The sequence below is a fragment of the Melanotaenia boesemani genome, chromosome 5 (assembly GCF_017639745.1).
Source record: "Melanotaenia boesemani isolate fMelBoe1 chromosome 5, fMelBoe1.pri, whole genome shotgun sequence".
Lineage (NCBI taxonomy): Eukaryota > Metazoa > Chordata > Actinopteri > Atheriniformes > Melanotaeniidae > Melanotaenia > Melanotaenia boesemani.
The window spans coordinates 12,407,310-12,434,725 of record NC_055686.1 but is presented as its reverse complement, the minus strand read 5'-3'; the positions used below and the strand labels follow the sequence as shown (position 1 = coordinate 12,434,725).

At 39.3% G+C, this 27,416-nt stretch overlaps 1 protein-coding gene, 1 long non-coding RNA gene, 1 other non-coding gene and 1 pseudogene across 5 annotated transcripts in view; all 4 read right to left on the bottom strand.

Moving 5' to 3' along the window:
- Positions 1 to 18,715, bottom strand: part of LOC121639502 — a 33,754-nt gene extending 15,039 nt beyond the window's left edge. The window contains exons 1-15 of one of the 3 annotated variants that reach the window (XM_041984795.1): positions 18,630 to 18,715; positions 13,359 to 15,424; positions 12,601 to 12,662; positions 9,810 to 9,848; positions 9,331 to 9,702; positions 8,996 to 9,171; positions 8,561 to 8,694; positions 6,988 to 7,122; positions 6,723 to 6,821; positions 4,099 to 4,160; positions 3,007 to 3,116; positions 2,224 to 2,397; positions 2,086 to 2,123; positions 1,837 to 1,980; positions 1,547 to 1,672 (exon numbers count right to left, since the gene is read on the bottom strand). In XM_041984795.1, coding sequence (XP_041840729.1) covers positions 1,547 to 1,672; positions 1,837 to 1,980; positions 2,086 to 2,123; positions 2,224 to 2,397; positions 3,007 to 3,116; positions 4,099 to 4,160; positions 6,723 to 6,821; positions 6,988 to 7,122; positions 8,561 to 8,694; positions 8,996 to 9,171; positions 9,331 to 9,702; positions 9,810 to 9,848; positions 12,601 to 12,662; positions 13,359 to 15,092 — 3,405 coding nt within the window. In that variant the 5' untranslated portion in view covers positions 15,093 to 15,424; positions 18,630 to 18,715. The remainder of the gene's footprint in view (positions 1 to 1,546; positions 1,673 to 1,836; positions 1,981 to 2,085; positions 2,124 to 2,223; positions 2,398 to 3,006; positions 3,117 to 4,098; positions 4,161 to 6,722; positions 6,822 to 6,987; positions 7,123 to 8,560; positions 8,695 to 8,995; positions 9,172 to 9,330; positions 9,703 to 9,809; positions 9,849 to 12,600; positions 12,663 to 13,358; positions 15,425 to 18,629) is intronic. The other 2 variants (XM_041984794.1, XM_041984797.1) reach the window with 2 other exon arrangements.
- Positions 18,716 to 21,168: 2,453 nt separating this feature from the next.
- On the bottom strand, positions 21,169 to 23,157 carry LOC121639505. The gene is made up of 3 exons (XR_006010174.1): positions 23,018 to 23,157; positions 21,450 to 21,527; positions 21,169 to 21,339 (listed from the first exon to the last, which is right to left on the bottom strand). It is a non-coding gene; the product is annotated as an uncharacterized LOC121639505 (long non-coding RNA).
- A 443-nt stretch (positions 23,158 to 23,600) lies between these two features.
- Positions 23,601 to 23,758, bottom strand: LOC121640872. Its single transcript, XR_006010603.1, has one exon. It is a non-coding gene; the product is annotated as a U1 spliceosomal RNA (small nuclear RNA).
- A 3,098-nt stretch (positions 23,759 to 26,856) lies between these two features.
- LOC121640861 lies at positions 26,857 to 27,020 on the bottom strand (annotated as a pseudogene).
- Between the last annotated feature and the right edge of the window lie 396 nt (positions 27,021 to 27,416).

Sequence of the window (27,416 nt, the reverse complement as noted above, 5' to 3'; positions counted from 1 at the left end):
ATTAGTCACTACTAAATAGTTTATATTCACACAAAATGTGGGCTAAGAGTGTGGAGTCACTGTGTCAAGTAAAACAAGCGCACCCTGAAGAAGGCGAGGACGAGTTGCTCGAATTAGCTCGTATTCTATTGGCTGGAGGAGGTTTGACAGACAGCTCTTTCTGCAACCCAAGAGAGAGGAAAAAATATCCAAGAGCAGAAGTTTTGAGTGCGCAGAGAAAGTGTCTGAGTGCGAGGGAAAGAGACCAAGTCTGAGCGCAGAGTTTTGAAAGGAAGAACGATATATTTGAACACAAGAGGGACTTTTTGAGTGTGAGAGCAGAGTTTTGAAAGCGAGCAGGATGATATTTGAGTGTGAAAACCAGAAATCTTGCTCTCAAAGCAAACAATTGCGCTCTTGATTAAAGATAGAAAAATACCCCCATAAGAGACCAGACAAAGTGGGAAGGGGGAAGTTTTTCCCTTGCCGCGACACTGGTTACCGGGGCTCCCCTCTGGAGCCAGGCCTGGAGATGGGGTAAGAAGGTGAGCACCTGGTGGCTGGGCCTATGGCCATGGATCTGGTTGGGCTCGCCCCAAAAATCCCAACAACATGTCTTCTGATCAGAAAGCAGAGTCTGGGAGCTCGAAGATGGGCTGTCTTATCGCAGGTGCTGAAGTTGCCGAGGTGGTTATAAAAATTCCTCGGTGGCAAGGCCCCAGGGGTGGAAGAGATCTGCCCGTAGTTCATCAAGGCTCTGGATAATGTCTTGGCTGACATGGCACTGCAACATCACATAGACATCGGGAGCAGCCCCTCTGGACTGGACCCTCACACAATTTCTCCAGTTCCTCTACAACCGGTGCCAGAGTTTGGTTCACACACCTGGCAGTGAGAGCAGCTGAGATGAGAATCAGCATCTCCAAATCTGAGACCCTGGTCCTCAGCTGGAAAAAGTGCAGTGTCCTCTTTAGGTTGGGAATGAGGTCCTGACCCAAGTGGAGGAATTCAAGTATTCAGGGGTCTTGTTTCCGAGTGAGGGACAAAATGAGTTGAAGATTGACAGGCAAGCTAAGACATCCTTTCAAATTAAGTAGAGACTGGCATTTACAAATCTAAGAGGAAAGATGCAAACAACTGTGCGGTCTATGAATCATGGTTGTGATTGTGATGGTTTTGAGCTTTTATTTAAAAAAAAAAAAAAAAACTTTCTTAAATACAAATTTAAAAAAAATGTAAAAAGATATTATGAAAGAGGCCCAATCAGAACTAATAATGTGTTTCTTTATGCTAACACAAGATAAATGAGACCTTAAAACTTACACCAGTAAGGTGAACTGACAGGATTATTTTTCCTCAGCTTGAAACACATGAAAACTTTTAATCAGTTATTTTGAGACTAAAGGGGTACAGTGCTGTTTCACAGCAGAAATAATGAAGTTAGTGAATTTATTATAGCTAACATAAGATTTTTAAGAAGAAACAAGAAGAGTTAAAGGACACAAGCTTGTGCTCTTAATGATTTTGAAAACATACACCTTAGGATGTAATAGTACAGCATGCTTACCCAGGTCATTGAGAGTTTAGTGTTCAGAGGCCTTAAACAAAGAATATTATCTTTAAAATGAATGCCATTCCATGTCCTTCCCAAAAGCATTTGTAGATCCTTTGCACTCGGCATTAAGGCAATGGCCTAATATGAAAACAGGAAAAATACACCATCATTAAAGTTCTTTGAAAAGGGTTTTGCAGAAAATAGAATTCAGGGAGAAAAAAGAAATCAAAACTAGCAAACAAAAACTAGTTATCAGGGTATTACCAAAGAAATGGGATGCAGATTTATAACCCAAAGCTTACCAGGTCTTTTTGAGGAATTCCATAGATCTGGTCTCTTCCATGTTGAAATCCAAACGGGTGAAGCAACTTAGCAACTTCTTCCTCTTTGTAAAGACCATCAGTATACTTTGGAAGGTTGCTGATTAACACCGATTGCAGACTGAACTGGGGGGCGGGAGGAGTCATGGTTTAAGACAAAACTGCAGACTGTTTGAAAAATCAAAACAACCAGAATAACCAGTGCAGAAGTTCGTGTGACACAAAACTTACTTCTTGTGTAAGGCATTTCTCCTTCTTCTCAATACAACCTGAGAAGGATAGTCATAGAATTTAAAAAGTAAAAGATGCTTTTAAAATTATAGTGTGCATATATTCGTTATCCTTAAATCGTTTTCTTGGATTCCTTACTCAGACTTTGTATATGCAAGTATGTATCCAACATCTCCCCAACAGTCAGGGATGTCCCAGGATCTTCAGAGTACTCCGATATGAATGCCTGCTTGCCATCTGCTGCTGGAGCTGCTGGCTTTGGTGCTGCAGCTTCCACTGGTTTGGCTGAATCACCGCTGACAGTTTCTGATACTGTGGAAAAGTGGAGAAAAAAAGTGGAAAAACTCAAAGCAGAAGCAAACTTTCACATGATGGGTGGTGCTGATGTGTATTTAGCAAACGAGCAGGCTCCAAGGGCGAATTCTTCGTAGTGAACAACAAGAACTCAATCTTTAAAAGAAGCAGTACACCATGCATCGCTTGTGAAGAATAACAAGGATCATACCATTATGTGAAACAAAGAAGGGAGAGAGGAAAATCAGACATGCTGTTGCTTCCTATTTGAGGGTAATGACATTTAATAATAAATAAAACATCCATCAGATTACAAGTGTGATATTTACCCGGCAAAGGAAAAGGAAAAACACCTGTGATGAACCTTCAACCAACTTTTCATGGCAATCTGAGGACTCTGAGGTTGACTAACGCATGACTTATCTGGTGGGGACTTGGTTAGCAAGTCCTTCACATGTCAGATTTTCTTCTTTACCAAACTCCCGTGGGCTCTACCACTCCTGTTACCCCACACTTCGGGGTTTCAGTAGTTTTGACCTCTTGTTCCTTAAGCTTTTGCACTTAATTTTTTAAGGCTATTATTCACTTTAGATTTCTTTCCTTCAGGTAGTTTACCAACAGACGTACCTGCTCTGGTTTTGTTGTCAGCAGTAGATGAAGATACAGTTGTTTCAATCTTTCCAAGAGAGGTGGATTCACTGGTTTTAGGTGTGGAAAGAAAGGACTCTGCAGATTTACTGTGAAGTAGAGTTATATGGGTTTAACTTGGAGAAAAATGATGAAACTGCTTAAATGTTACACCAATCCAAGAAGAACCAAGCAGAAATCTTCTTCTATTTGATCAACATAATCGAAATAACCACACAAGGAACGGGCAAAATTATTAATCACCTCTGACCACTTAATGAACAAAAATAAACTGAAGTGAATTTAAAAACAAAACAAAAAGAGCACACAATGGATTAACAGTCTTTACAGGTCATAGAGTATAAAAGCAGAAAAAACATCTATATAAAAAGGTCTGTCTGTTTATAGAAACTGGAGTCGGTCTTTGTGTTTGACAGAGGCAGCAGGGTACCAGATTGTAATAGAGGTGGTGAGGATGGACTCGATGATGGAGGTGTAGAAGTGCACCAAGCATCTTAAATTTCCTCAGCTGCTGAAGGAAGTACATCATCTGCTTTTCGATGATAAGAGTTGATGTTCTCCACCCACTTCAGGTCCTGGGAGATGATGGTTTCCAGGAAGCGGCAGGACACCACAGATGTGACTGGACAGTCTTGCATGGTGATGGGGCAGGGAGGGTCTGTGTTCTTCCTGAAGACTACAACCATCTCTATTGTCTTGGAAACATAAGCTCCAAGTTGTTTCTGCTGTACGGGGTCGCCAGCTGATCAACCTCCCTCTGTAGGCGGACTCTGATGATACAGGAGTCGGATGTGTTTTCTCAGCTTTACACACTGCCTACTGTCAGACAGGAAGTCTGTGGTCCATCTGCAGGTGGAGGCAGACACACTGAGCTAGGAGAGTTTGGTGGGAGGCTCTTGGGTCCAGCATCATATCCTTCAAAGTGGCAGTAAAGCTCGTTGTTGGCTAGGCGTGAGTCATTTGTAGGGTGGGGGACTTTGGGCTTGTTGAGCTGCCAGAGTCCTCTGTCTGAGATTTGCTGTGAAAAACAAGACAACCAAAAATAAAAGTTGCTTGTCAAACATAACTTACTGTTGTGGAGGCTTCATCTGCTCCTCTGTAGAAGTTGGAGGAGTCTTCATGACAACAGCAGGCTGTAAATATAGACTTGTTTTATTAATCTGATTATTGACTGTGAAAACAAACGTTCATATGTTCATGTCTCAGGGACACACACAGGACTTGTCCTCACATACATAGATGTTTTTAAAAAGTGGCTCGCTGTGTGCTTTCCTGCCCAATGCAGGCACAGTTTTAGTCACAAAAAAAAAATATTTTGAAAAACTAGCTCCAATGCAAAAATATTTAAGAACTCCATTTACTGATCAGCAACTTGGCTTGTCACAAAGTGTTTTAACACCACCTCCTTTCCTTAAACATACCGGCTCGTTTGGTGAAGTAGATGCTTTTTTTTTCCCTGAATTCCAGGATTTTCTGAACTAACAAGAAAAAAAATAAGAAGAACTAGAAAAATTTTGAGAATTTAAAAGACGGCACTGCAGACGCTGGACGGGCCACATCATCAGTTAGTTTAGGTGGGCCCAAACTTTTTGCCTTCAACGGCCAACGTGAAAATGTACCAGTGAGCCGCGAGCCAAACAGCAATTTTAAGGGTGAAACAAAAATAAATGTAAATCATAGTTCTTTTAATTATTGTTCCTGCATGCAAATGCACTCTTTTCCATCAGTGCAAATAACATGCTGCAAACATTAATATGGCAAAATAACAATAAAGGCATAGTTAGAAGGACAACAAACAATAATTGCAGGCACTAAATTGTAACCAAATATAGTGCAAATTTTCATAAACAACAAACAATGCACGCTCACTGACAAGGTCAGTATGTCATTCAGGTATGAGTCAATTTCAAATGTGACATACTCAAAATAGTTTTGATCTAACAGGCTGGCAAGCCAAACTTTGGCCCACAGGCCCTACGTTGGGCACCGCTGGGTTAGAGAATGAAATTTATGTTTGGTGGATGGTGGATTGACGATCCATATTAACCATGTCCCATGGTTATTGTACATATTTATTGGTACTAAACAAAGATGATGAATTTAGTGAAGAATCAACTCTGCAGGGCTGGTTAGTGCTTAGTGAGGATCACCGCTAACCTGCTTCAGTTTTCACCAAGTAAATGTTTTATATCTTTGCTAAGGGGCAGCATGACATATTTGCAGTACAGAAGATCTTTGCACACCCCAGGAAGCAGCAATCCTATTATGTAGCATTACAAACCCAGGGGAGAAACTCAGCTAAAAAAAAAAAAACTCTAGCAAGCATCGCCACCTCAAACAATTAGTGAATCTAACAAAAACATGAGAACAGCAATGTCCATTTTAGAGTTTCTGCTAATTTCTCCACTTCAAGCATACCACACAAACAAGGTGTTGTATGAAAGCAGAGACTATTGTCTCATCACTGTGGGACAAAAACTCTGAAAGCTAACAGCCAGAGAGTAGCCAACAACTACAAAAAGAACCAATAAATTATAAAGCATGCCTTACTTGTGCTGTATTGTAGTCAAAACGTTTATTCCAGCTGAAAAAAAACTCTGCTAATATGTTCTCCCATGACTCTGCCTTTGTTTCCTCCACCAAGGTGGAGGTTGTGTTTTCAGCAGCATTTGCTTGTCTGTCTGCAACATAACTCAAAAAATAATGGGCAAATTTTGATTACATTTTCAGGAATCCTCCAAAATGGAATCAGGAACAAGTATTTAGATATGGGGGTAACCCAGATCAATGCCTGGATCCAGGGATTTTTAAGGATTCTTTACTATTGGGAGATAGGGATACTTTTGCCATTACAGCTTCTAACTCATCAGATAATGCCCAGACTCATTGGTTTGGAAAAAAAGATGTTACAATCTGACAATGTTTTTGACTTGGATCTGGTGATCCAGGAAGTTATATTATATATATTTTATATATATTATAAGGTGAAATTTCTCTGACACAGTAACGTATCTTGACTCTGAACCTTCTGTAGTGATCTCACATGTCTCTGCTTTAAGACTATCATTATACACAGCCCTTGTAGACATGAAGATCTACTTTTTTTAATATTTCATTTCAGACAGGAGGCAGAAACAATAAGCCTCATAATGAGATTAAAAGACACACCAGTGCAGCACTACATCTGATCATAGCCAGACTGACCTCCCTCCCCTGCCAGTGTGGTACACTGCCCTCAACTTCAAGTGCATTGCCATGAGAAAATGAGCAGCACAACATAACAATGCAGACAGCTTCGTCCACGGCTGCAAAGCGACCGATATATTTAATATTTGCAGTGCATGTTTGTTATTTTACATCTCAGCAGTTAAAAGGATCTCAGCTCTGTTTCCTGTTTTATTTGGACCAGTCTGACACCTGTCAGTGTGTTAAGTAGTAAAGGTCCAGCATGTAAGAGCAGATGTTCTGCTTTGATTTGGAAAAGTGATTTTGTCCATTTAGTAACCACTTCAATCATTCATGTTGAGTTGAGTGGCTAGAAAACAGTTTTTCTCTAATTCATAAATTTAGATGCAGATTTCTTAAAGACCTAAAAATAAACCAACAAAAATGGAACAAAAAAAGCTTTGTTGTGTTTTTTTTAATAGCCATGTACGTGTGGACTCACCAAATAAAGAGAAAAAAAGCTGTAATACCTTTTCTGCAACAATTTTAACGGGGACTCCTTCTATGTGGAGGTTTTTGCAGATCCTCAGTTTTGCTGCATCTTCTTCTTTCTCAAAATGCACGTTTGCCTACATGTGCACAAACATAACACATATACAACTTAGAAATACTGCAAACTAGTAAGGATGACCTCATCCCTACTTTACTCACATCTTAAGCATAAAAAAATCACAACTACATAATTTTGCAACTTGCAGTTAAAAACCAAACAAATGACTCTTCCACTACACGCACCTCTTCTTTAGATCTGTATAAAATGACTGACGTTGTTTTCCCAAACACCTGCACAGCAGCAAGCACTTTACTGTGAGTCAAAGTCCGACAAACACTGGTGAGCTTCACCATGGTTGGAGGTGGCGACTCCTCCACCTGAGAGAAAAACACAAATGAGAACATTTCATTTTGTAACTGGTTACAGGGAAGAAAACATCATGTTCAGATGACCATCCAACCTCAATTAACAATTACTTCATGAAGGAAAGTTACCAAGAGAGGGATTATCAATAAATACATAAATGTGTACCAAAAAAAAACATGTAAGCACACATACTGTATGTGCATCATGAAAAAATATGGAACAAGGAATTTCCCCCATCCCTTTTTAAATTATTAAACATCCATTTCTATTGTAATTTGATTGGCTTATCAATGCTGTTTAGGAATGGGCATTTTTGATGATTTTCGAAGTTGGGCCAATCAAACCGATAAGTCAGTTAGCCGTGGTGTCATCAACATGAGATGAAAAATACTTTAACATTAAAGGAAAATTGCAAAATTTGTGGAAGACATCATTTGTATGTGTTGCATACGCAAGTGTTTCTCACCAAGGTGCAGAGGTCATGTATTCAGCAGGGCTGGTCTGTCTTTCCGTCTATCTGTTAGCAACGTTACTTAAAAAGTTATGGACGGATTAAATTTACAGGAAATCTCAGAAGTGGAATAAGGAACAAGTTAGAAATTTTGGGGGTGACTGGATCACCACCCGAATTTTTTTTAAAGGATTCTTTACTATAGTACTACTTTGCTATTTGTGCCTCTAACTCAAAAATAATGCCCACAATCATACAAAAAAAAGATAAATAAATAAAATAGCTTGGATGAGGTCTGTGCTCTTTGAGTGCTTCTAGTTATATTTTTAACATTCTGTGGACTTTAGTGTCCTTTACTGTACCGCAGGTAGATGAGAATGTTGCCTCCAACAGAAAGAGCTGGTAAACCTTCCTTCCACCTACAAACCGAGGTTGGGAGACAGACGCGAGGCGATTACTCTGGCTGAAGCAGCAGCTAATGTCAGGGTTAACTCCCTTCTCTTCGCCCAGCAGTGGTGAAGGAGACACGGGACTCTGCTTCGCTGCTACACAGGACGTTTCTCAGAGCAACTTTCTCTGCTCAGACATCCCCGCTCTAGCTCAAACCTACGCTGTGCATCAAACTAGCTAACATGCTGTGCGTTTGTCTCTCTTCCCACCTTCCTAGCTTGATCATAAAGGAGCCACGCTGTTCATTTACCACATCGTTGTAAATAGCACCATGTCTCTGTGCATTGATGCATTGAATTTTTTTCCAAACAGAAAGTCAGCTTTTTTAAGAAGTTGCCGACTTTGCACTGTTTTGATTAATCGATTCATTGATTAGTTGTGTACATCCTTAATTCTGTTGTAATGTTCTTTTTGTTCAGAACAACAGCAGACATCTACACAGAACATTTTTTACCATTGCCTAATCTAATCCAAAACTCCAAAAATCTCTAAATGTTAGATGTGATGGTCTGTAGAGCATGATTTCCTCAGTCTGCTAAAGAACTCACCTCACTACCTGAATGATCAGTATTCACTTTAGACAACTTATTAGATGATGATGAGGATCTTGACTTCTTCTTGGGCACCTCTGGAGTTTCAACCGCGGTGTCCAAATAAAACGGTTTTGATGGAGCATGAATTTCTAAAAAGAAAAAGGAGAGTCAGAGTACTGGTAGCAGCTAAGTTTTCTGAGGTTTTATGTCATGGAGCCACTTAATATTACTGAATGTAAACACAGAAAAAGTTTTGTTGCAACACTTATATGTTATTTTTAACAAAAGATGCCAAAATGATCTGGTTTAGGTGAGTTTTCACATCTTCTGCATAAGTAAATTAAATACAGTGACAGAAATGTGATGAAACATCAAAGGCAGCAAATAATTTTTCCAGGGAAACATCTGTTAATATTACGATAATCCTGAAGGTTATATTTTTGGTCAAACCTGATGTTTTCAGTAGTTTCTCTGCACTGCTTGACCTCCTTCTTTGAGAAGTTGGTCTCCCCGAGACTGACGGTCTCTTCCAGCTTCTCCTTGGTGTGAACTGTTTCTCATCTTTCCTCCTGCATGGGGATCGTCTCTCATGACCTCTTAAATGTGATTGATGGGATGAAAAAGGGCTTTAACACAAAGCAAATAAAGAATGAGACTTTGACTTAAGTCAGGTTGGATCAAAATCACTTATGACTTAAAAATGTTTTAAAAAGTTCAATTTTTCAAACAACTTAACATTTTTAAGACTATTTGGCATTTTATTATCTAGTTTAGTGTCCACTGACCTGCGAGAGCGTCTGGACCGGCATTTCGATCTTGATCGGCTGCGTTTCACCATTTTGCTCATGGAGCTGTGGTGGCGATGGGGGCTGCTGGAGCAGGAACTGCCCCTGGACCTGCTCCTAGTTTGGTGCTGCCGTGGACTGTATGAGAGGGAATGGGAACCTCTACTGGACTTACTGCCGCTCAGACGCCATTGTGGGCTGTGGGAGCGTGAGCGAGAACTGCTGTTGGATGTTTCCCTTCTCCTCCTTGATCGGCTGTAACGTCGGGGGCTGTGTGAGCAGGAACGTCTCTCATGTTGGATTTTCTCATGACCATACAGCCATGACTGGGCAGAAGGTGAAGGACAGGGGTTTGCAGTATTACCCGGAGCACTAAATACAGGAAATAAGAAAAATATGCATGAATTGGGCAAAAAAAAAAAAAAAAAAAAAAGGGAAAAGTTGTAAAGGTTCACAGCTGCTCAGGTGGTGATGTTTACCCAAGAAAATGGTCTGCATTGCCATCCCACTGTGGAAATCTGGGGAGAAAACAAACAAACAAAAAAACTTATTCAAAGAGAAAACAGGTCACAAATCTGACAAAGATTAGTGCAATAATCCATAAGCACCTAAATATATTCAAAATGTAAAAAAAACAGTAAAAAAAAGAGCCTGGAATAAAATACACTGCAGTCAAACACATACAATTAAATATTAAATACATTTCTAACAATAAATAAATAAAATAAACAAATTAATACAAAATAATACATAAATGATATTAACAATAAATAAATAAATATCAGATCAATTGTTGCAAATTTGCTACAACAAGCATTAAGGGATTAAGTTTAAAGCAGCGATCTGATTTTTGCACCAACAATAAACGATAAAGCAGGTATTTGTACTGTTGTTCACAGTACTGTGTACTTCAGAAGTAAAAATAAGTTCTCACTTCATCCTGCTCGTTTTCAGACTTCATAATAGCTCTGATTTTTTTACTTGGGTGTTTTTATGTTAATCATATTATAACAATTAACAGAAGACATCCAAGACCTCAACATGACAGAAAGCGAGGTAGACCAAAAAAGAAAACACATGCAAGATCAGTTCAATCAAATCTTATGCTAATAAAAGTAAAATAAATTATACAAAATACAAACATACAAATCTGTAAACATGTATATATTAACATAGATATATAAATATTTTAGTTTCCTCATTCTTCCTCAATAGTGTAAGTCACCAGGATGTACCAACATGATACTAAATGACAATAGTTATAATAGTCAAGATAATAATAAATTTATAAAAAACAAAAATAAAACAAGTGGATGGAATTTATAATTTTTTATAAGTATATAATGCTTTAGAAAAGCAGCACAAGGCTTTTTTTTTTTCCATCTATCCAGACAAATTGATAGGATGTTGTAATATATGACATGTTCCTAAAATGTTTCGGCTGCTGTCTGCAACCTTCCTCAGAAACGTTCGCTGACGCGTTGCTGACGCGTTGCTGACGCATTGCTGACGCGTTATCAGCTGATTTTGCAGAGACCACCACATGGCAGGAGGTTTGGGTTTCCCAGCAGATCTGACAGGTTTGCTGGTCACACCTCTGAAAAACAGCTGATAACAAGTCAGCAACACCTCAGCTAGGCCTGTCGCGATAAGCAATAAGTCAATTAATTGAACGATAAGAAAATAAGAGCACGATAAGTTTGCCGGCCGCGATAATTTTTTTTCGTCCCCCCTTTACCATAGACTGTGTATGACAATAGGTTTCACTATGGAGTATTTCGACTAAACGCTCTGGTTTCTTGCGGAGTGATCTCTCTAGTGTCACACTTGACTGCAGCATGTTGCAGCACGAGCCGGTAAGCCGCATTTGTTTTGCACGGCTGCCAACATGCAATGGCCGTGAGACTTGCGTATTTAAGTGGCTTCTCACGCTCTCGCGCTAAACCTCCGATTCTCATGCTGAAATATGTAAATAATAGATGCAAGCATCTCCTCTTTTATTGTTTCGCTGCTTCCCACATGTAAGCAGAACACACACATTCTAGCTTACGACGTCAGTACAAAGCCCCCACTTCCTGGTCTACCGTAATAACCCCTGTAATCCGCAGGCACATTACGCAAATAGAATCAGCCTATATACTAGCGTATATGACAAAATACACATTAAGAGCAATGCCGGCTAATCGAGAGGTTTGGGAGGATTCCCAGTGGGCCGCATAACTTTTGGGCCGGTGTCCCGGCGTATGTGAATGTGGTATCCCAGCTAACTGCTGGGTTGTAGTTACTTATAAGGCCAACAGAGGGCAGAATGACTTTGTTTCACAAGCAGTAGATTTTGAAGAGCAGAAGAAGAACACGGGTTTTTGTTCGATGTAAAGTGCTGAAGTTTGGTTCGTCATTAAAACCGGCATGCTTGTCTACTTGTCTGGAGTTTATTTGAAGATGCAACAGTGAAAAAGGCGCTTTTATTTATTTAGTTTATTGACCTTTGAAAATGTGTACTTGCATTATTACGGCATATGTCACTATATTAGTTGAGAATGGTCTCAAAATGACACATTAGTGCTCTGCGCAATATTATCGTTTATCGCGATAATTTCTGAGAAAATTTATCGTACAGCTAAATTTGTTATCGTGACAGGCCTAACCTCAGCCAAAGTTTCTGAGTAAGGCTGCATGTGACAGTCAAAACATGTCAAGGTATGTTAAAACATCCCATCAATATCTGAATAGAAGGAAAAATAAACTTCATATCGTTAAGAAGACAAAATGAAAACTGGGAGAAAAGCAGCAGCTATGTGAGGGAGGACTTAGTTGAAGAGACCTATGAGTGGAAGAAACTACAGAGAACGGGTGGCAGACGCAGACCAGCGTGGATGGAAGGCGTAAGTCTATCCAGTCGAATGATGTGTCCCGAAATTTACATCTTTGCACACTGATAATACGCCTCCCATGCCACCCTCAACATCAAGGCAGCCCTCATGTGAGTGCATACCATCTACTGGCACAGAGACAGTTTAACATCTCGTCTCATGTTTTGGGATTCTCAAATATCTGTCTCACATCTGACGCACTCAATCATATTTTCTATTAGTTTTGGTTTAAGATGGGACTCCTGTGCAAGACTTGAGACTGAATCAGTTTATGTCAAGTCTTATTATAGGAGGAGGTTTTATCCAGTGTACACAGCTGCCCCACAAACTCCAGATTTAAACTGTTTTATTTAATTTATTTTTCTTAGAAATAAGTAAAAAATAAATAAATAAATACCGTTTTCGAAGCAGTTTGCAGTTTTCAAGGTGATGGTTGGTGTTTTGGTGAGGGAGCCAATCCTGGAGGTCAGAAAAAAGAACAATCAGTGAGCTCATGTCATCATTTAATGGCTAATCTGGATTTTTTTTTCACCAAACTTTACAGCAAACTTAAAAATCTTAAGGTACTGGGGCAGTACCTTAAAACAACAATAATAAAATCTTCTTGGACTCTTTGTCATGCCTCACTTCTTAGTTCTGAGTATTCTAAACATTTCCTGAAGGTGATCACGATGAAAAACACAACCTGAGACAATTAGACGTTGATTGATGGCATGAAAAAGAGGTAAGAAGAGAAAAGAAAGACATTCTCTCTCTTTTTCTTCATTTAAGACCCAAAACCTTTGTGTCCAGGAGGCAGAAAGGCATAAAGATTGATGGAAAAAACTAAAATCTTTAAAAAGATTTAAAGAAATCTGAGAAATCTGCACACATAAAATCAGCAAATTCTATAAAAAGTGTCAGATATGAACTAGTAGAAAGTTTTACTGTTAACTCCAGCTGTGAGAAAGTGTCTTGGAAACTGGTTTTATAATGATTAAACTGAGTTATTCAACCAGTTTTCAATATTTTCTAACCAGGTGGAGAGGCTTCTAAATAGAATAATTCTGGTTGCTGATCATTAGTTAAATTTCATCTTTAATAATCAACAAAATGTGAAACTGAAATTTTCAGGTCCCTTAATGCATAAAGACGAGATTCTAACGGTTTACTTACCCTCATGGTAGGACAAACTATGTTACACAGAGTGCAGACATGTGGAAACATCACTGGTGGGGTTGCAGCGTAGTCATTTATCATGTCCCGCGTTGGACCACTTGCTACAAACTGCTCACTGGGAGGAGGAGGGTAGAAGTCCAGCGCGCCTGGGATAACCTGAGGTGAAGGTGAGGGAGCAACATATCCGGGGATGAAATAAGGTGGAGGAACTGGATGTGAAGCGGGAAAATAATGAGGCTGGAAAGCTTGGCTCATGTGAAACGCTGGCAGCTGGTGCCCCAATTCTTCTGGTGCCTTCTGATGCTGAAAATGTTGCTTTGATTTTTCCTTTTCCTTGAGTTGCTTATGTTTCTCCTCCTTCTCCTGAGGAGAACGTCGTCGCCGCTTGCCTTTCATCCGCTCAGCGACCTCATGTCTTTTAGTTTCACGCCGACCACTGAAGGGCTTTTCTTCATGGGTTTCACTTTTGGATGGTTTGCTTTTTGATTTCAAGTGGCAACCTGGCTCTGGCTCATTTAAAGCAAAGAATTTACCAGGATCTGTCTCTGTACGTCTTGTATTCATATCTTCATTAACTACAGAGAAAGACGTGAGGAGGTTTTTATAAAAGTGGTTTGACTGGGTCTGCTGTTGCTTGGTTGGGCTCCTCGCTGAGCTGAGACTGGAGACAGATCCCATTTGATAGCGTGAAGAAATCGAGGAACTGTTTTTCACCTCTGGTGGACTTTTCTGCTGCAGTTCTTTACGGGAACTACTGGTACGGTGACTACCCAGCTCTGAACCATTTCCACCACTATAGACTCGACTTGCTCTTCCAGTCTCATCCCCAACTGAAGCATACTTGCCAGTATGTCCATAGTCAATTAATTTACTAGGTTTATCAATACTTGATGGGGCGCGCTGGAGTTCAGAGACAGATTCAGACTGATCTGTAGTTGAAGCCCGTTTCTCCTTTTGAATGCGAATCTCTCTCAAGATGAGAGGAAGATTATCAGAGGTGATCTGATCTTCGGGGAAAGAGAGGAGATACTCCAAGTCCTCTTTTCCAAGTCCAAACTTCTGAAGGATGTTAACAGCTATTTCAGGAGTATACTTGGGACGCTGGGATTTGTTTGGGGACATAGTTTTGTCTGGCACACGATCACCGTCATCACCTAACCCTGGAATGGCCTGCACATCCCGCTGTCTTTCATCGGAGGCATAAAACTGACGGTCACAGCTGCTTAGGTAGCTAGATGATGCTGATGTTGAAGATATTTTGGAGGAATTCTCCCTGATGGGGGTTTTGTAGATGGGACACAAGCTCAATGAGCTACCATCACTGTCAGAAAGTCTGTGTCTTTGAAAGGTTGAAAATTCGGGATATGAAGTCAGTTCTTTGCCTGAAGACAGACACTTGTCTCTTTCAGGGCTGCTGCTCATATAAACATCCTGGCCTTCTGGCTGATGTCTCGATCTTTCTCTGGCTCTGCCAATATGAAAGTCTACAGAGCTTACTATGTCTTTATCTGATACGGCCCTGCTTTGCTCAGACATGCAGCTTTCTGGTTGGGGTGGGATTGTTCCTCCCAAGCTGGAAGAAACTTCTGAAGAACTGAAGCTGGATCCAGGATGATGGTGATGCGGTGCCCTCCAGAGGTCCCTCTCTGACTGCCTACTTGTGAGCTCATACTGGCCCTGTGTAAAACTCCCATCCCCTAAGACATAGGGGTTATAAAGATGATGGGACATGTTTAAGAATTTAAAGAAGATTCAGGAGACTGATGTCCCCATAGTAGATGAAGAGAACATTTAAGGCAAGTGTAGAGTTGCTGTGTTGGGAATTTGTTGCTGTCAAGGTTTAGGCTTGGACATGTTATAAGTGTGTAACCCCCAGGATAGCAGAACTTCAGCAGGAAAAGGGAAAAAAATGACTGAAAAGCAATCAGCACTGAAAATAGAGGGGCAGTTATTGAGCAGGACAAGACTTTGGTGTTTCCAGTTGGGTAAAATCCTCCATATAGTAGGTCTTCATGCCTCCTGCAGCTCCACAATATTTCCACCAGGTCACATCCAGCTCTTTACTAGCAAGAGAAAACAGAGGTAAAGCATCAGAAAAAAGTCAGAAGATAAAGTTTAAAACTGTTAATGGGGATTCAGAAGAGCATCAATGTCATTTCACTTTCCAGAAATAATTAAGTTCAACAGACAAATCACAGAGCATAGCAAAACACTAAGCCAGAGAAGTCAAACTCTGGTCCTCGAGGGTCTCTGCCCTCCAGGTTTTCAATGTTTCCCTACGGCAACAAACTGTTTAAATCAAATGGATCCAACAGCTTATTGACAAGTTCTGTACAACAACCCATTAATTAGAATCAGGTTTGTTGAGGCAGAAAAACGTCTAAAACCTGCAGGACAGCACCCTTGCACTAAAAGGTTTGGTGTCTTGCTCAGGGACACCTCAACATAAGCTTGACAGGCCGAAGATTGAACCGGCAACCCTCAGGCTACAAGACGACATCTCTACCCACTGAGCCACGCCACCCCTAAGATTCCCAAAAATTACTCCTATCTGAGACCTCTTAGTTTATGCAGATTCTCTGGACGGACAGAAGATGGTACCCTGGTCAGAAATGGGTCAAGTATATTGACAAAAAGGATTTTAAAGCAGCAGCATTGTAAGTTTTGGTGAAAAGTTGTCAATTTGACACTAAATTCTGTGTTTCCATGTTGCTTTACCAATACACGCTTGTTCAGAAAGGGGTGACTGCAGCTCTACTGCAATGGAAGATTAAACAGAACACACTTAAGTCATTTTTACTGTTTCTCCTGACGGAACAGCTCTAACAGGGTGCACAGACAGACGTGCATTCTTCCAGGGTCATGAAATACAGCTAGCCACAAACTTACAATGAAATAAAATGAAAAATTGAGACTATACAACACATCTACAACAACAGAAGTAACATAAAACAAATGAGTAGTTTGTATATGGTATTTGTACCACAATTTTCATACAACTTTGTGGAACAAGCAAATGTGTCTGGGTGAGCAACTACAGCTACTTCACACACCAATGGGTGATAACAGTCAATGCATTACACTGTTTCAAATTAACCATATATTATCAGCTTGGAAGCTTGGTTGAAGTAGTACCATGAGTAGTACCACCAGTTACATGCCCGGGACAGGGAATCATTTAATTTTTAGGATGTCTCCATTACTAAAATGTACACGGGGGTGAAAGGAGGTTTGCCTGAACAGCTATAATTCATCATTCAGCAGTGTATGATTTGTGGAAGTCTTCCTGGCATCCATGATACCTGAGGGGGGTGTGGCAAATCAATGCATCATTGAATTTCATGAACACTTCTAAAATTTATTTGCCAGTGCAAATTAAATACTGCTAGCAAGACAGGGACACTTATTTATGTCCTATGTGTGCAAATTGTTAAACTGGATAAATGACTCCTAGATCTGTACATCATATACACCAGTAAGACCATGGAGATGGTGATTGACTTCTGGAGAAGGACACTACCCCACACACCGGTGAACATCCAGGGGAAGGACATTGACCGGGTGGACAGTTTCAAGTACCTGGGTGTTCACCTCAACCGTAAACTGGACTGGTCACACCACACACTTGACCCTGTACAAGAAGGGCCAGAGTCGCCTCCACCTCCTGAGGAGACTGAGGTCCTTTGGAGTATGCAGGCCTCTGCTAAGGACATTTTATGACTCTGTGGTAGCCTCTGCTGTCCTCTACACTGTTGTCTGCTGGGGAGCGAGCAACACTGACCGGGACAGGAAGAGACTGAACAAGCTGGTCAGGAGGGCCAGCTCTGTCCTGGGCTGCCCGCTGGACTCTGTGGAGGAGGTGGGTGAGAGGAGGATGTTGGCCAAGCTCACATCCATCATGGACAACACCTCTCACCCACTGCACCACACTGTGGAGGGGCTGAGCAGCTCCTTCAGCAGCAGACTGAGACACCCTCAGTGTAGGAAGGAGCGCTACCGCAGGTCCTTCATTCCCACTGCTGTCAGACTGTACAATTTATTTGTATAGTCATAATACTGTGCAATATTTATTTATATTTTACTGTGCAATACCCCCCATTATTAATGTCATCATATTCTTCATATCCCACCATCACCATGTAAATATGTATATAGTCTGTGAAGTTGTTGTTATATTTTATATATATATATATATATATATATATATATATATATATATATATATATATATATCTTTTATATTTATAATGGTACATACTTTTGCTTTTCTTAGACTTTTTCTTGTAAATAATTTATATTGCACCTTCTTGCTGTGATGCATGTTCACCTTATTCTGTCTTTCTGCACTTTATTCTATAACAAGAGCTGCTGTAACAAGTGAATTTCTCCACTGTGAGATAATAAAGTCTAATCTAATCTAAATTCACATCTAAGTAAACATTACCAAACCCTGACTGTTAGCATTATGTAAAATAGGCCATGGTAGAATTGCGTAGGTTGATGATAAAAGAGGTGTTCAAAGGTTTTCTACTGAGAGAAAAGCATCCTTCTCACTAACATTACAGATTTTGACATAAAAAATCCAATAACCAAGTAAAAGAGAAAGAGGTGATAACACAGTGACAAGCTCCTATTGAAGATGAGACATCCACTGTCTGAAGGGTTTTTGTGAAAAGTCTGTGATAGACAATAAATCCAGAAGCAACAGAAAAGGAGCTTGACCAAAAAATATTTTACATTTAACAGAAACTCCACAAAACCAAATACTCAACACATCTTAGTAACAAGGGGTCACTAAATCCGGTCCTCGATGGCCACTCTCCTGCAGGTTTTAGATCTTTCCCTGCTGCAACACACTTGATTCAAATAACCTGCGGGACAGTGACAATCTTAGACCGGAGTTGGGTATTCTTATTTACGCTTTTACCAAATAGCCATAAACACCAAACCAATATGTCCGAAATTAATGTTAACACTATCCACTCACCTATGCTTGAGCAGTATCATTATGGGAAGGTTAAGGCATGTTTTTACAACAGCTATCAGGGAAAGAGTAATAATGTCTCAAAAACAGTAGTTTGTTTTGGGGCAGCTGTTAGCTTCGCAATACGCAACAAGGGCTAATGTTAGCTTCCTGGGGGACGTTTCAGACATTAAACTAACGGCAGACATTAAATTATCAGCTGAAACGGTGAGAGACACATGTGCAGCTGTTATTGTGGGGAAAAAGGTTGTTACTAAAAAAAAAAAAAAGGCTTTAACACATACCGTAAGATGTTTGTTTCTCGTTATCGAATAGTCGTCTTCGTTCTTGATAGTAATTCATAGCTCACAAACAACAAAAAGGATTCATTACTGCCACCTACCGACATGGAGGGTGATTTTTTTTTTATTTATTTTGTTTATTCAAACTTTTATTCAAGTAACCACATCATAATACAGCATGACATAAGTATAGTAAACTACAAGTACAAAGAACAAGTCTGAGCAGTAACAATATGAAAGATGAAAGAATAAGAATTCAAGGTATACATTTTTTATTATAATAAAAAAATAAATAAAAATAAATAAATTAATTAAAAAATAGGCACAGATTATTGTTATTCCTTCCCTCCCTTTTCCCTCACCATTCCTTTCTTTTCCTTTTTCCCTTCCCTTTCCCCTGGAGTGTAAAACAACTTTCTTCTAGTGTTTGTTGGCAAAGGTAACATGGCGCATTAAACTAAGGGTGACAGAGCGTTTGCAGCAGTGGCTCCTGTCCTCTGGAACTCCCTTCCTCTAAGCCTGAGATCTGTGGACTCCATGATCTCTTTAAAAAAGCAGCTAAAAACACATCTTTTTAAACTTGCTTTTACTTAGTTTTATTTGTTTCTATTACTGTTATTTAGTGTTTTGTCTTATTGTTAAGGACTTTGTGATTTTTATCAGGTGTGTGGAAGCAGGGAGACATCTAAGACCTGCAGGACAGTGGTCCTTGAGGACCAGGGTTGGGAATCACTGCTGTGGGCAACCTGTTCTATTGAGCCCCTGCCGTGGACATCTTAGCGCTAGGCTACATATGTCTGTTATGTTTTTGCTGGACTATGACGTGATTTCTATCATGCACAGGTGTGATGGATTGTGTACAAACCAAGACGGGAGGGGATTCTCAATTTGGTCCTACAAGAGCCCCCAATCCAACAGGTTTTCAACGTATTCCTGCTTCAACACACCTGAACCAAAATAAATTGCTCCAACAGCCTATCAAGTTCTGCACCATGCCTCAAATCATTTGACCGAGAACAGATCAGATCAGGAGTATTTCATCTGATTCGACAGTTTTAAAGCTGATATGTTTATAGTTAATTTGTAGGTTTTTTTCCAAACATAATTAAAGAAAACAAATTCTTGAGGTGTGGAAAAGGGAGAAGGCAGAAATAAGAACCTTTCAATGCCTTCCCCTCTTTTACTGCTTTTGTTAAAATAAAAAGACAAAATTATTTACTCACCGTTCAATGCAACAAATTTCATCCCTATGTGGGGGAGAGAAGGACAAACAATTCATCATAAACACTGTTTGGCTAACATTTTTTAAGTCTATCCCTTCATTTATTGACACATACCGAAGCTCAGCTCGCAAGTTCAAAAGGTTAAAACTCTCCAACACCTGTGTTACATCGCTGGATGAAGACATCTCAACGTAGATCTGAGAAAACAGATTCAAGGTGGTCAGCAGGACGATCTTTCTGAGGTTAAAACCCACCACACCTGAACCTGAGCTGACAACAGCTGTTTGTAATGCCAAATGCTGGCAGACGATCACTTTGTGGCACAACGTTGTGCCACAAAGTGATCGTCTGCCAGCAACTGATTATATGGTACAGCACCTCTGCAGCTGTAATTAATCAGTTCAGGCACTTGCAAAAGCAGATTTTCTTTGTTAGTGTGGACATACTGTCACTTGCATGTGCGTTTCATATCGGTTTTATACCGAGGAGCAGCCGCAGACCAGAGAGAGAAACTGAGCGACACAGCTGTGAGGCCGTCTAATCAATTTTTGGCCGACATTCACTTTAGGGCACAACACCGGCACGGCGCCGGAATACTTTAAGCCCTGAACATATCACAAAAAATGCTAAAAGAATCTAGTTGGATGTTACAGACCCCTTCTGGTCTAGGGGTGGAAGGGATGGAGTAACACATCAAGCCAGTGTCGATATCAAAATACACAATTTATTTACAAAAAAGGTTGCTATTTACAAAACATAAAATCTCTTTTTCAGGTAAAATACAATAAGTACGAACAAAGGGTGTCCTCTAAAAGGAACTGTACTCTGACCGGCAACAAAATATAACTTAACAAAACAAAGGAAACTTAACCAATAAAAATCCTATAAAAGGTAAACAGAGTCAAAAAGAAACCAGAAAAGCTAAACAAAAGTTAGGAGTCTCTCCTAATGAGAAAGCTCCCTAACAAACAGCCAATTTAACACTAATTTAGCAATCCGTCTGTTGAGCAGTCAGATCAGAATAACAAAAGTTCAAACAACCAAATGTCCCCTGACACATGAATTACACAATAAGTTACTCGGGGAGCCTTTAGCAAAACAGTTCAAAGAACCACACAACTGTTAAGCACTTCACAAACCACTCAGAGAACCAAACACGAGGCGAACTGTGTCCTAGTGACACAGCTGCCATGAATAATGACAGGTCCCTCTATTTAAGGACGAGGCGTCACACAATGATTTCCAGCTGGGGAGTGCGGGATAATAATACTTGATAACTTTTTAAATATGTCATCACTTAAACACCCTAAAAATCACTGAATACCTTATAACAAAATCTATGGAGGGCAGAGTCCCACTTGAAATGCATACATGTGATTTCTAAGGCCCCTGGTATGCATTTTGAAGCCACCACTTCCTGCACAGCATCTGCTGACTGCAGTCCTCCACATGGCCAGGTAATGACACTGTGCTTCCAGCTGCACGCCAGCCTGTGGAAAGAAAGTGAGATACAAAGAAAAGAAAAATCAACCACACACTAAAATGGAAAGTCTTGTAAATAACCATTTATTAAATTAATGCTATTTTCAAAAGATGATACCTGATGAGTGTCATCTTTCATCGTGGCCATGTGATTTCACTCAACATCTGCAAGCAAGTCTGAGGAAGGACGTACCATCTGAAATGAATGAGACTACATCTGGATTGAAACCACTTTAAATCTACTTCTTAAGGGCAATAAACACTTTTTATGACATTATCTTGGACCTAAGACAGCCAAACACTCCCCATCTTACATAAAACATAAAAAATGACACAGGTATAGAACACTTGATAAGTCAATCATAAATAGTGACATTTATAATGTAGATGGCATGTCATTTCTCTTCTGCTCGGGTGATGATCGGCCCTGATGTGGTGAGACTGCCACCAGCTGGCAGAGAGCGTCAACTACTGGCCAACAACATGTTATACAGATTATACATTTACTCTCCCCCACAACATACGTGTATCTAAAGGACTGCAGTAATATTCTGTTATGCATGGATATACCACCGTAGCATTAACCATGAACGAGTCCTGTATTTGCATCTGTATGTGTATGTGTATTTCAATCCCTGTACTGTCACTCACACTCATGGTGTTTCCAATGAGTTTGCAGTTTTGCGCTGGTCTAAGTGACCACTGTACTAGCAGTTCATGCCTGTTAGGAAGCTACTACTCTGTAGTCATGAGGCATTTTTGCAGAGAGACGCAGACCCATCAGGATGTAATGTAATACAGTGATCTGTGACAGACGGTTTCTAACAAGAACAAGTACTTCCATCTGATAACCGATATCTCCAGAATATTAGTATAATGACTGAGTTACTTAGACACAGCTTTGGACGTGTAGTCAACACAGTGTACGCGGAGCAGAGACAACCTCCGGGACAACGTACTGCCTCAAATGAAAAATCCAATTTGATCATTTTTTGCTTTAACCCTTGACAGGATTGAAGTTGTCAGATAATTTTAATATGGTCATAAAACATTTTATTAGCTACACATAGAAGGAAGATGCATACTTTGAGCGAATTTGTAAATTGTGATACACTGAATGAGAAAACATTAAGTCCTTTATCATTTTTTAAGGAAAATTAATTAACATTAGTTCCAAATATTTTAAAGTCATAGTAACAAGCTTTAATCAGTCTCTTTTAGATCAGTATTTCCTCTCAAGATATTTTTCTTGAAAATGCTTCAATGAATTCAAACAATTCAGACGACCTGATGAGAAACAGGAGACAGCTTCTTTTACTGCCCATGCACCAACAAGACAGTGGAAGCATGCAGCTGAATGGTGATGTATAAATATTGTAATATGTAGTCCAAATATGGACATAATTTAAATGTACTGCATGAAAAACAGTTGACAGTGTGTCAAGTGTTTCATACATTTCGTGCAGTGTTTCTCAGCCTATAATCACATCTGAAGACAATAATGTCAATAAATCCGAATGAGACGTCCTTCACTGATCCCAGATTCCAGTGTTGCAGCAGCATTATAGAATAAGAAACAGTAAAAGAAGAAATCCTCAGTGATTTGATCTGCATCCAGTCTGAGGTGGTCTGGCAAATAAATGAGTGACCATATTCATGTAAAAGGAAAATGTCTCCTGGACTCACCTTGCATACTTCCACACAAAGCTTCCATCAGGATTTTTGTCTTGCTGGGCTGCGACTGAGGGAAAAGAAACAAAACAAAAAATTACTCTGAAGTTCACCTGTCGCAGTTGATAGTGTTAATACATATTAAATAAATTGTAATCATGTCTGCAGAACTGCTACACACATTTTCCAAGGAATAGATTTTAGAAAATAATTAGCTGATTGTGGTCATCAGATGTTAAATATGTAAAAAAAAAAAAAAAAACAGCCAATAGCATTTTTCATTGTTGATATGGAACAACATAATAAAGTACATTACATGCTGCATTCACTGACACTTTTTCCTTAAGTGAAGGTTAATTTACACTTAACTAGCAATTCATTACCCCCATCATACCTTTCTATGCAGATAAACAGTAATGCATGTATGTATATGCAGTAATTTGACTGATGGTAAAATAACATATTTTTGTAAAATACCTATGTTACAGGATGACCAACTATAACAACTTCTACAGCTGCATATATAGACCACTACTATCCACTCAGATCACACGCAATACATGATTCCCTCTTAATATTTTTCATTCCACAGTATAATTAGGGGAGAGCGCGAACGCAGTCCCCCACTACCAGAAATTATGCAGTCGAGATTCCCACATTTGGGGAATTCGCAAAGGTCAGCACAGCCGCAGTGCAATGGCTGAGCCTCGCCCTGGGTGAACCACTTTTTCACTTTTCACTTTTTCAGGTTTTTATTGTTCCAGTCACAAAGTTATTTCTTTACAAGTTCAACAAAAATTCCATCGGTCACATAATTTCAAAAACAAAGATAAAGGGATTTCTTGGCTAACTTTACATAATCAGGACTACCCAAAAACCTCGCTGAATTTTCTTAAAACTAAGATAGATAATGAAAAATTAAATATTTAGGTAAAGGCAATAGATAAAAAACAAGGAGACCTGTGCTTAACTTTGTAAACCAGAGCAAAAAAATAATTAAAATGTTATAAGATATATACAAAAAGAAAAGAAAACAGGCCACACATTTGAAAGAAAAATGGGCAAAAAGGACATTAATCAAGGCTTTTGAGGAGGTTCCGCATATTCACAATAATTCAAACTCTATCGGTAGCTTCCATTTTGAATACCTTTCCTTTTTTGATGTACACATTTTATCCCTGGTCATATATTCTTTAACCATATAAATTGTAGATTTTACCACAGACTCTTCAGGAATTCTAAATTTCTTAAAAACCCAAATGTTTCTTGCCTTCCATAAACCATCCTTTACACAGTTTACCACAACCCACCAACGGTAAATATTAACTGTACATCTTCCATTCAGTTCACCATACAAGATTTTTTCATAAGACAGTTGAGTGTTATACATTTCTTGTAACCAAGTTGACATGAGGACCCATACTCTCTTTGCAAAGGGGCATGACCAAATGACGTGACAAACTGATTCGTCGTCTCCACAAAGGGGTCTAGGACACTGGGCACTACGTGTCAGATCTCTACTTTTTAAGAAGGCTCGGGTTGGTAGACATTGGTGGACCATATACCAGGCCAGATCTTTATGCATATTGTTTAGCAGCTTACAATTTACATTAATCCATGTTAACTCACACTTTTCTTTAATATATTTCCCCACTTCTGTTAAATTTTGTGTACAGTATAGTTTTCCTTCCACTTTTTGTCTTGTGATTTGTCCTGACGGAATCTCCGTCAGGTTATGTTGTAAACTCTTCTGTACCGTCTTATAAATATTAGGGCAATCTTCTGCGTAAGGAGTGTTTAAACTCACCCTTTTTCCCCATTTAAGCATGATTTGTCGTCCTATCCAAAACCTTGCAAAAAAGGTCCATGCTGTCGTATTTTCTTTTTCCAGGCAAGCTTTAAGGATCGGGGTTATGAACATGGCCTTCAATTTAGAACCAATTTCTGGGGCCGCTCTTCCCCCCTTTTCTAATGGTCTATACATGATTTCTCTTTTCAGTTTTTCATGTTGGCTACTCCATATAAAACGAAATATTATTTTCCTCAGTGTGGCTATTGTCAAAAATGGTGGAGGAAAGGTAGCTGCTAGATGGGCCAATGATGCCATGACTTCTGTTTTAATTATCAAGATTTTGCCCAACAGTGATAGTTCCCTTTCCCTCCATCGATGTAATTTCCCTTGTATTTTTGGGAGTTTAGAGTTCCAGTTTTTTGCTTCCATGTCTTTTCCTATGTATATTCCCAATATTTTTATAAAGTCTGTTTTTTCTACTATGTCCCTTGTTTCTTTAGTTTCCTTCCAATTCAAGTACAGTATTTCACTCTTTTGTTCATTTACTTTCATACTAGATGCTTTGGTAAATTTTTTACAGACCCTCAACGTCTCCTGTATAGAGATGTTGTCCGAAAATAAGAGTGTTAGGTCATCCATATAAACACTTAGTTTTACCTCTGTTCCTCTACTTCGTGGGAGAGTAAGTCCTCTTATCCTGTCATTCTGTCTTAAAGCGCAGACCAGAGGTTCAATGGCTAAAACAAATAGGATCGGGGAAAGAGGGCATCCCTGCCGTACTCCGGATTTTATATCCAGCGGTGCTGAAAGGGAACCATTAATCAAGATTTTACTTTTACAACCTTCATACAGAAGGTATAGCCATTTTTTAATTCCTTTACTACAAAACACTTTTTGCTTTTATATATTTGTGGCTAATACGGTCAAAGGCTTTTTCGAGATCCAGACTAAGAATGCCAAGCGGTAATTTCCTGTCTTGGCCGTACAAGAAAGAATCTCTAACGAGGGCGAGACTATCTGTTATTTTGCGCCCTGGGACAGAACACGTTTGTTCCACACCTACTATCTTATAGATCACGTCTTGCAGCCTGAAAAATAGAGATTTTGCCAGTATTTTTACGTCAACTCCTAATAAAGTTAAAGGTCTCCAGTTTTTTAAGTTACTCTTTTCTCCTTTTTTATATAATAAAGATATCACGCCGGTGCGCATAGTTAAGGGCAGGAGGCCTCTAGACCGAGATTCTTTATATACCTGTAGTAAAATTTCTTTTAATTGGTCCCAAAAGGTAAGATAGAACTCTTTCGGGAGCCCATCTAATCCTGGTGTTTTATTGTCACTCATGCTTCGTATTGCTTGGGTGAGATCTGCCGTATCCAATTCTTGCTCTAATAACTCTTTATCATCCTCTTCTAGTTTAGCTGTTACTTTTGAAAGAAAGGAGTCTATCTCGCTATCTTCTACATCTTTATCTTCATATAATTTTGAGTAAAAGGAGTGAGCCTCCAAAAGGATCTCCTGTTGGTCTGTAATCTCTTTTCCTTCTGAATCATTTATTTTCATAATTATGTTTTTTGCACGGTGTACCTTTTTGAAAAAGTAACTGGTACATTTTTCATTTTCTTCTATACGTTTCTCCTTGCTTCTTACTAAGATACCCTTGCTGTCTTCGTTAAGTGTCCCCATCATTTCCGCCTTTAATTTTGTTATATCCTCTGCAACAGGAAATCCAAGTTGCAGGAGGTTATAATATCTTTGTAATTTAGCTTGTTTTCTCGAGTACCGTTTCCTCTTATACTCCGCCAGTTTCATTCCTTCTCTTTTAAAAAACCGTTGCGTTCTAAGTTTCAGGTCTTCCCACCATTCACATACAGAGTCATACAAAAATTGTAATGACAGCCATTGTTCTAACTTGGCTTTGTATTTTTCAACCACATGAGCATTTTTTAGAAAACAGGTATTCAGTTTCCACGGCCCCGATTTTATCTCATAACCATCCGACAATATAAACCTACCTGTCAACTTTTTATGATCAGAGTAAAGTACTGGTGCATTTTCGACTGTAATTGGTGTAATGCCATTAGACACTAATAAGAAGTCTATCCGAATGTCTATTCAGTCTATTCAGACTCCCATTCCCTAAAAATCCATTTAATATGTAGCCCTCACATGGAGGACATATCAGATATTAAACTGATAAGAACAGATTTTTTTCTTTTTCAAGGTTTTATTGTACATTATTTCAGCATTTTACATTTGTACATTTTTTACCCATTTTACGTATTTCCGTACATTACTATGGAAAAAAGGAATCCATTGTTAATCTGCAAAACTCTTTTTAAAACCTAAAAACAGCTTTACAGTTAAAAGCAATATACAAAAAAACAAATACGTTAAAATCGGTAAAAAACAGTGCTAATTATTTCTTTAAAACCTGGTTTTAAAGTAATTGTCTCCCTCTTGTCTAAAGAGGAAGCGCACGCTGTGGTGCCTCCTCATGCCGGCAAAGTTGGCCGACATGGTGGAGGCACCACAAACGCAAAAAAAAGAGGTGAAACACACACACAAAAAAAGAGTGCTCAAAGAAAAACTTAAGAGAAACTTACCTTCCGCTTTCCTAAAGA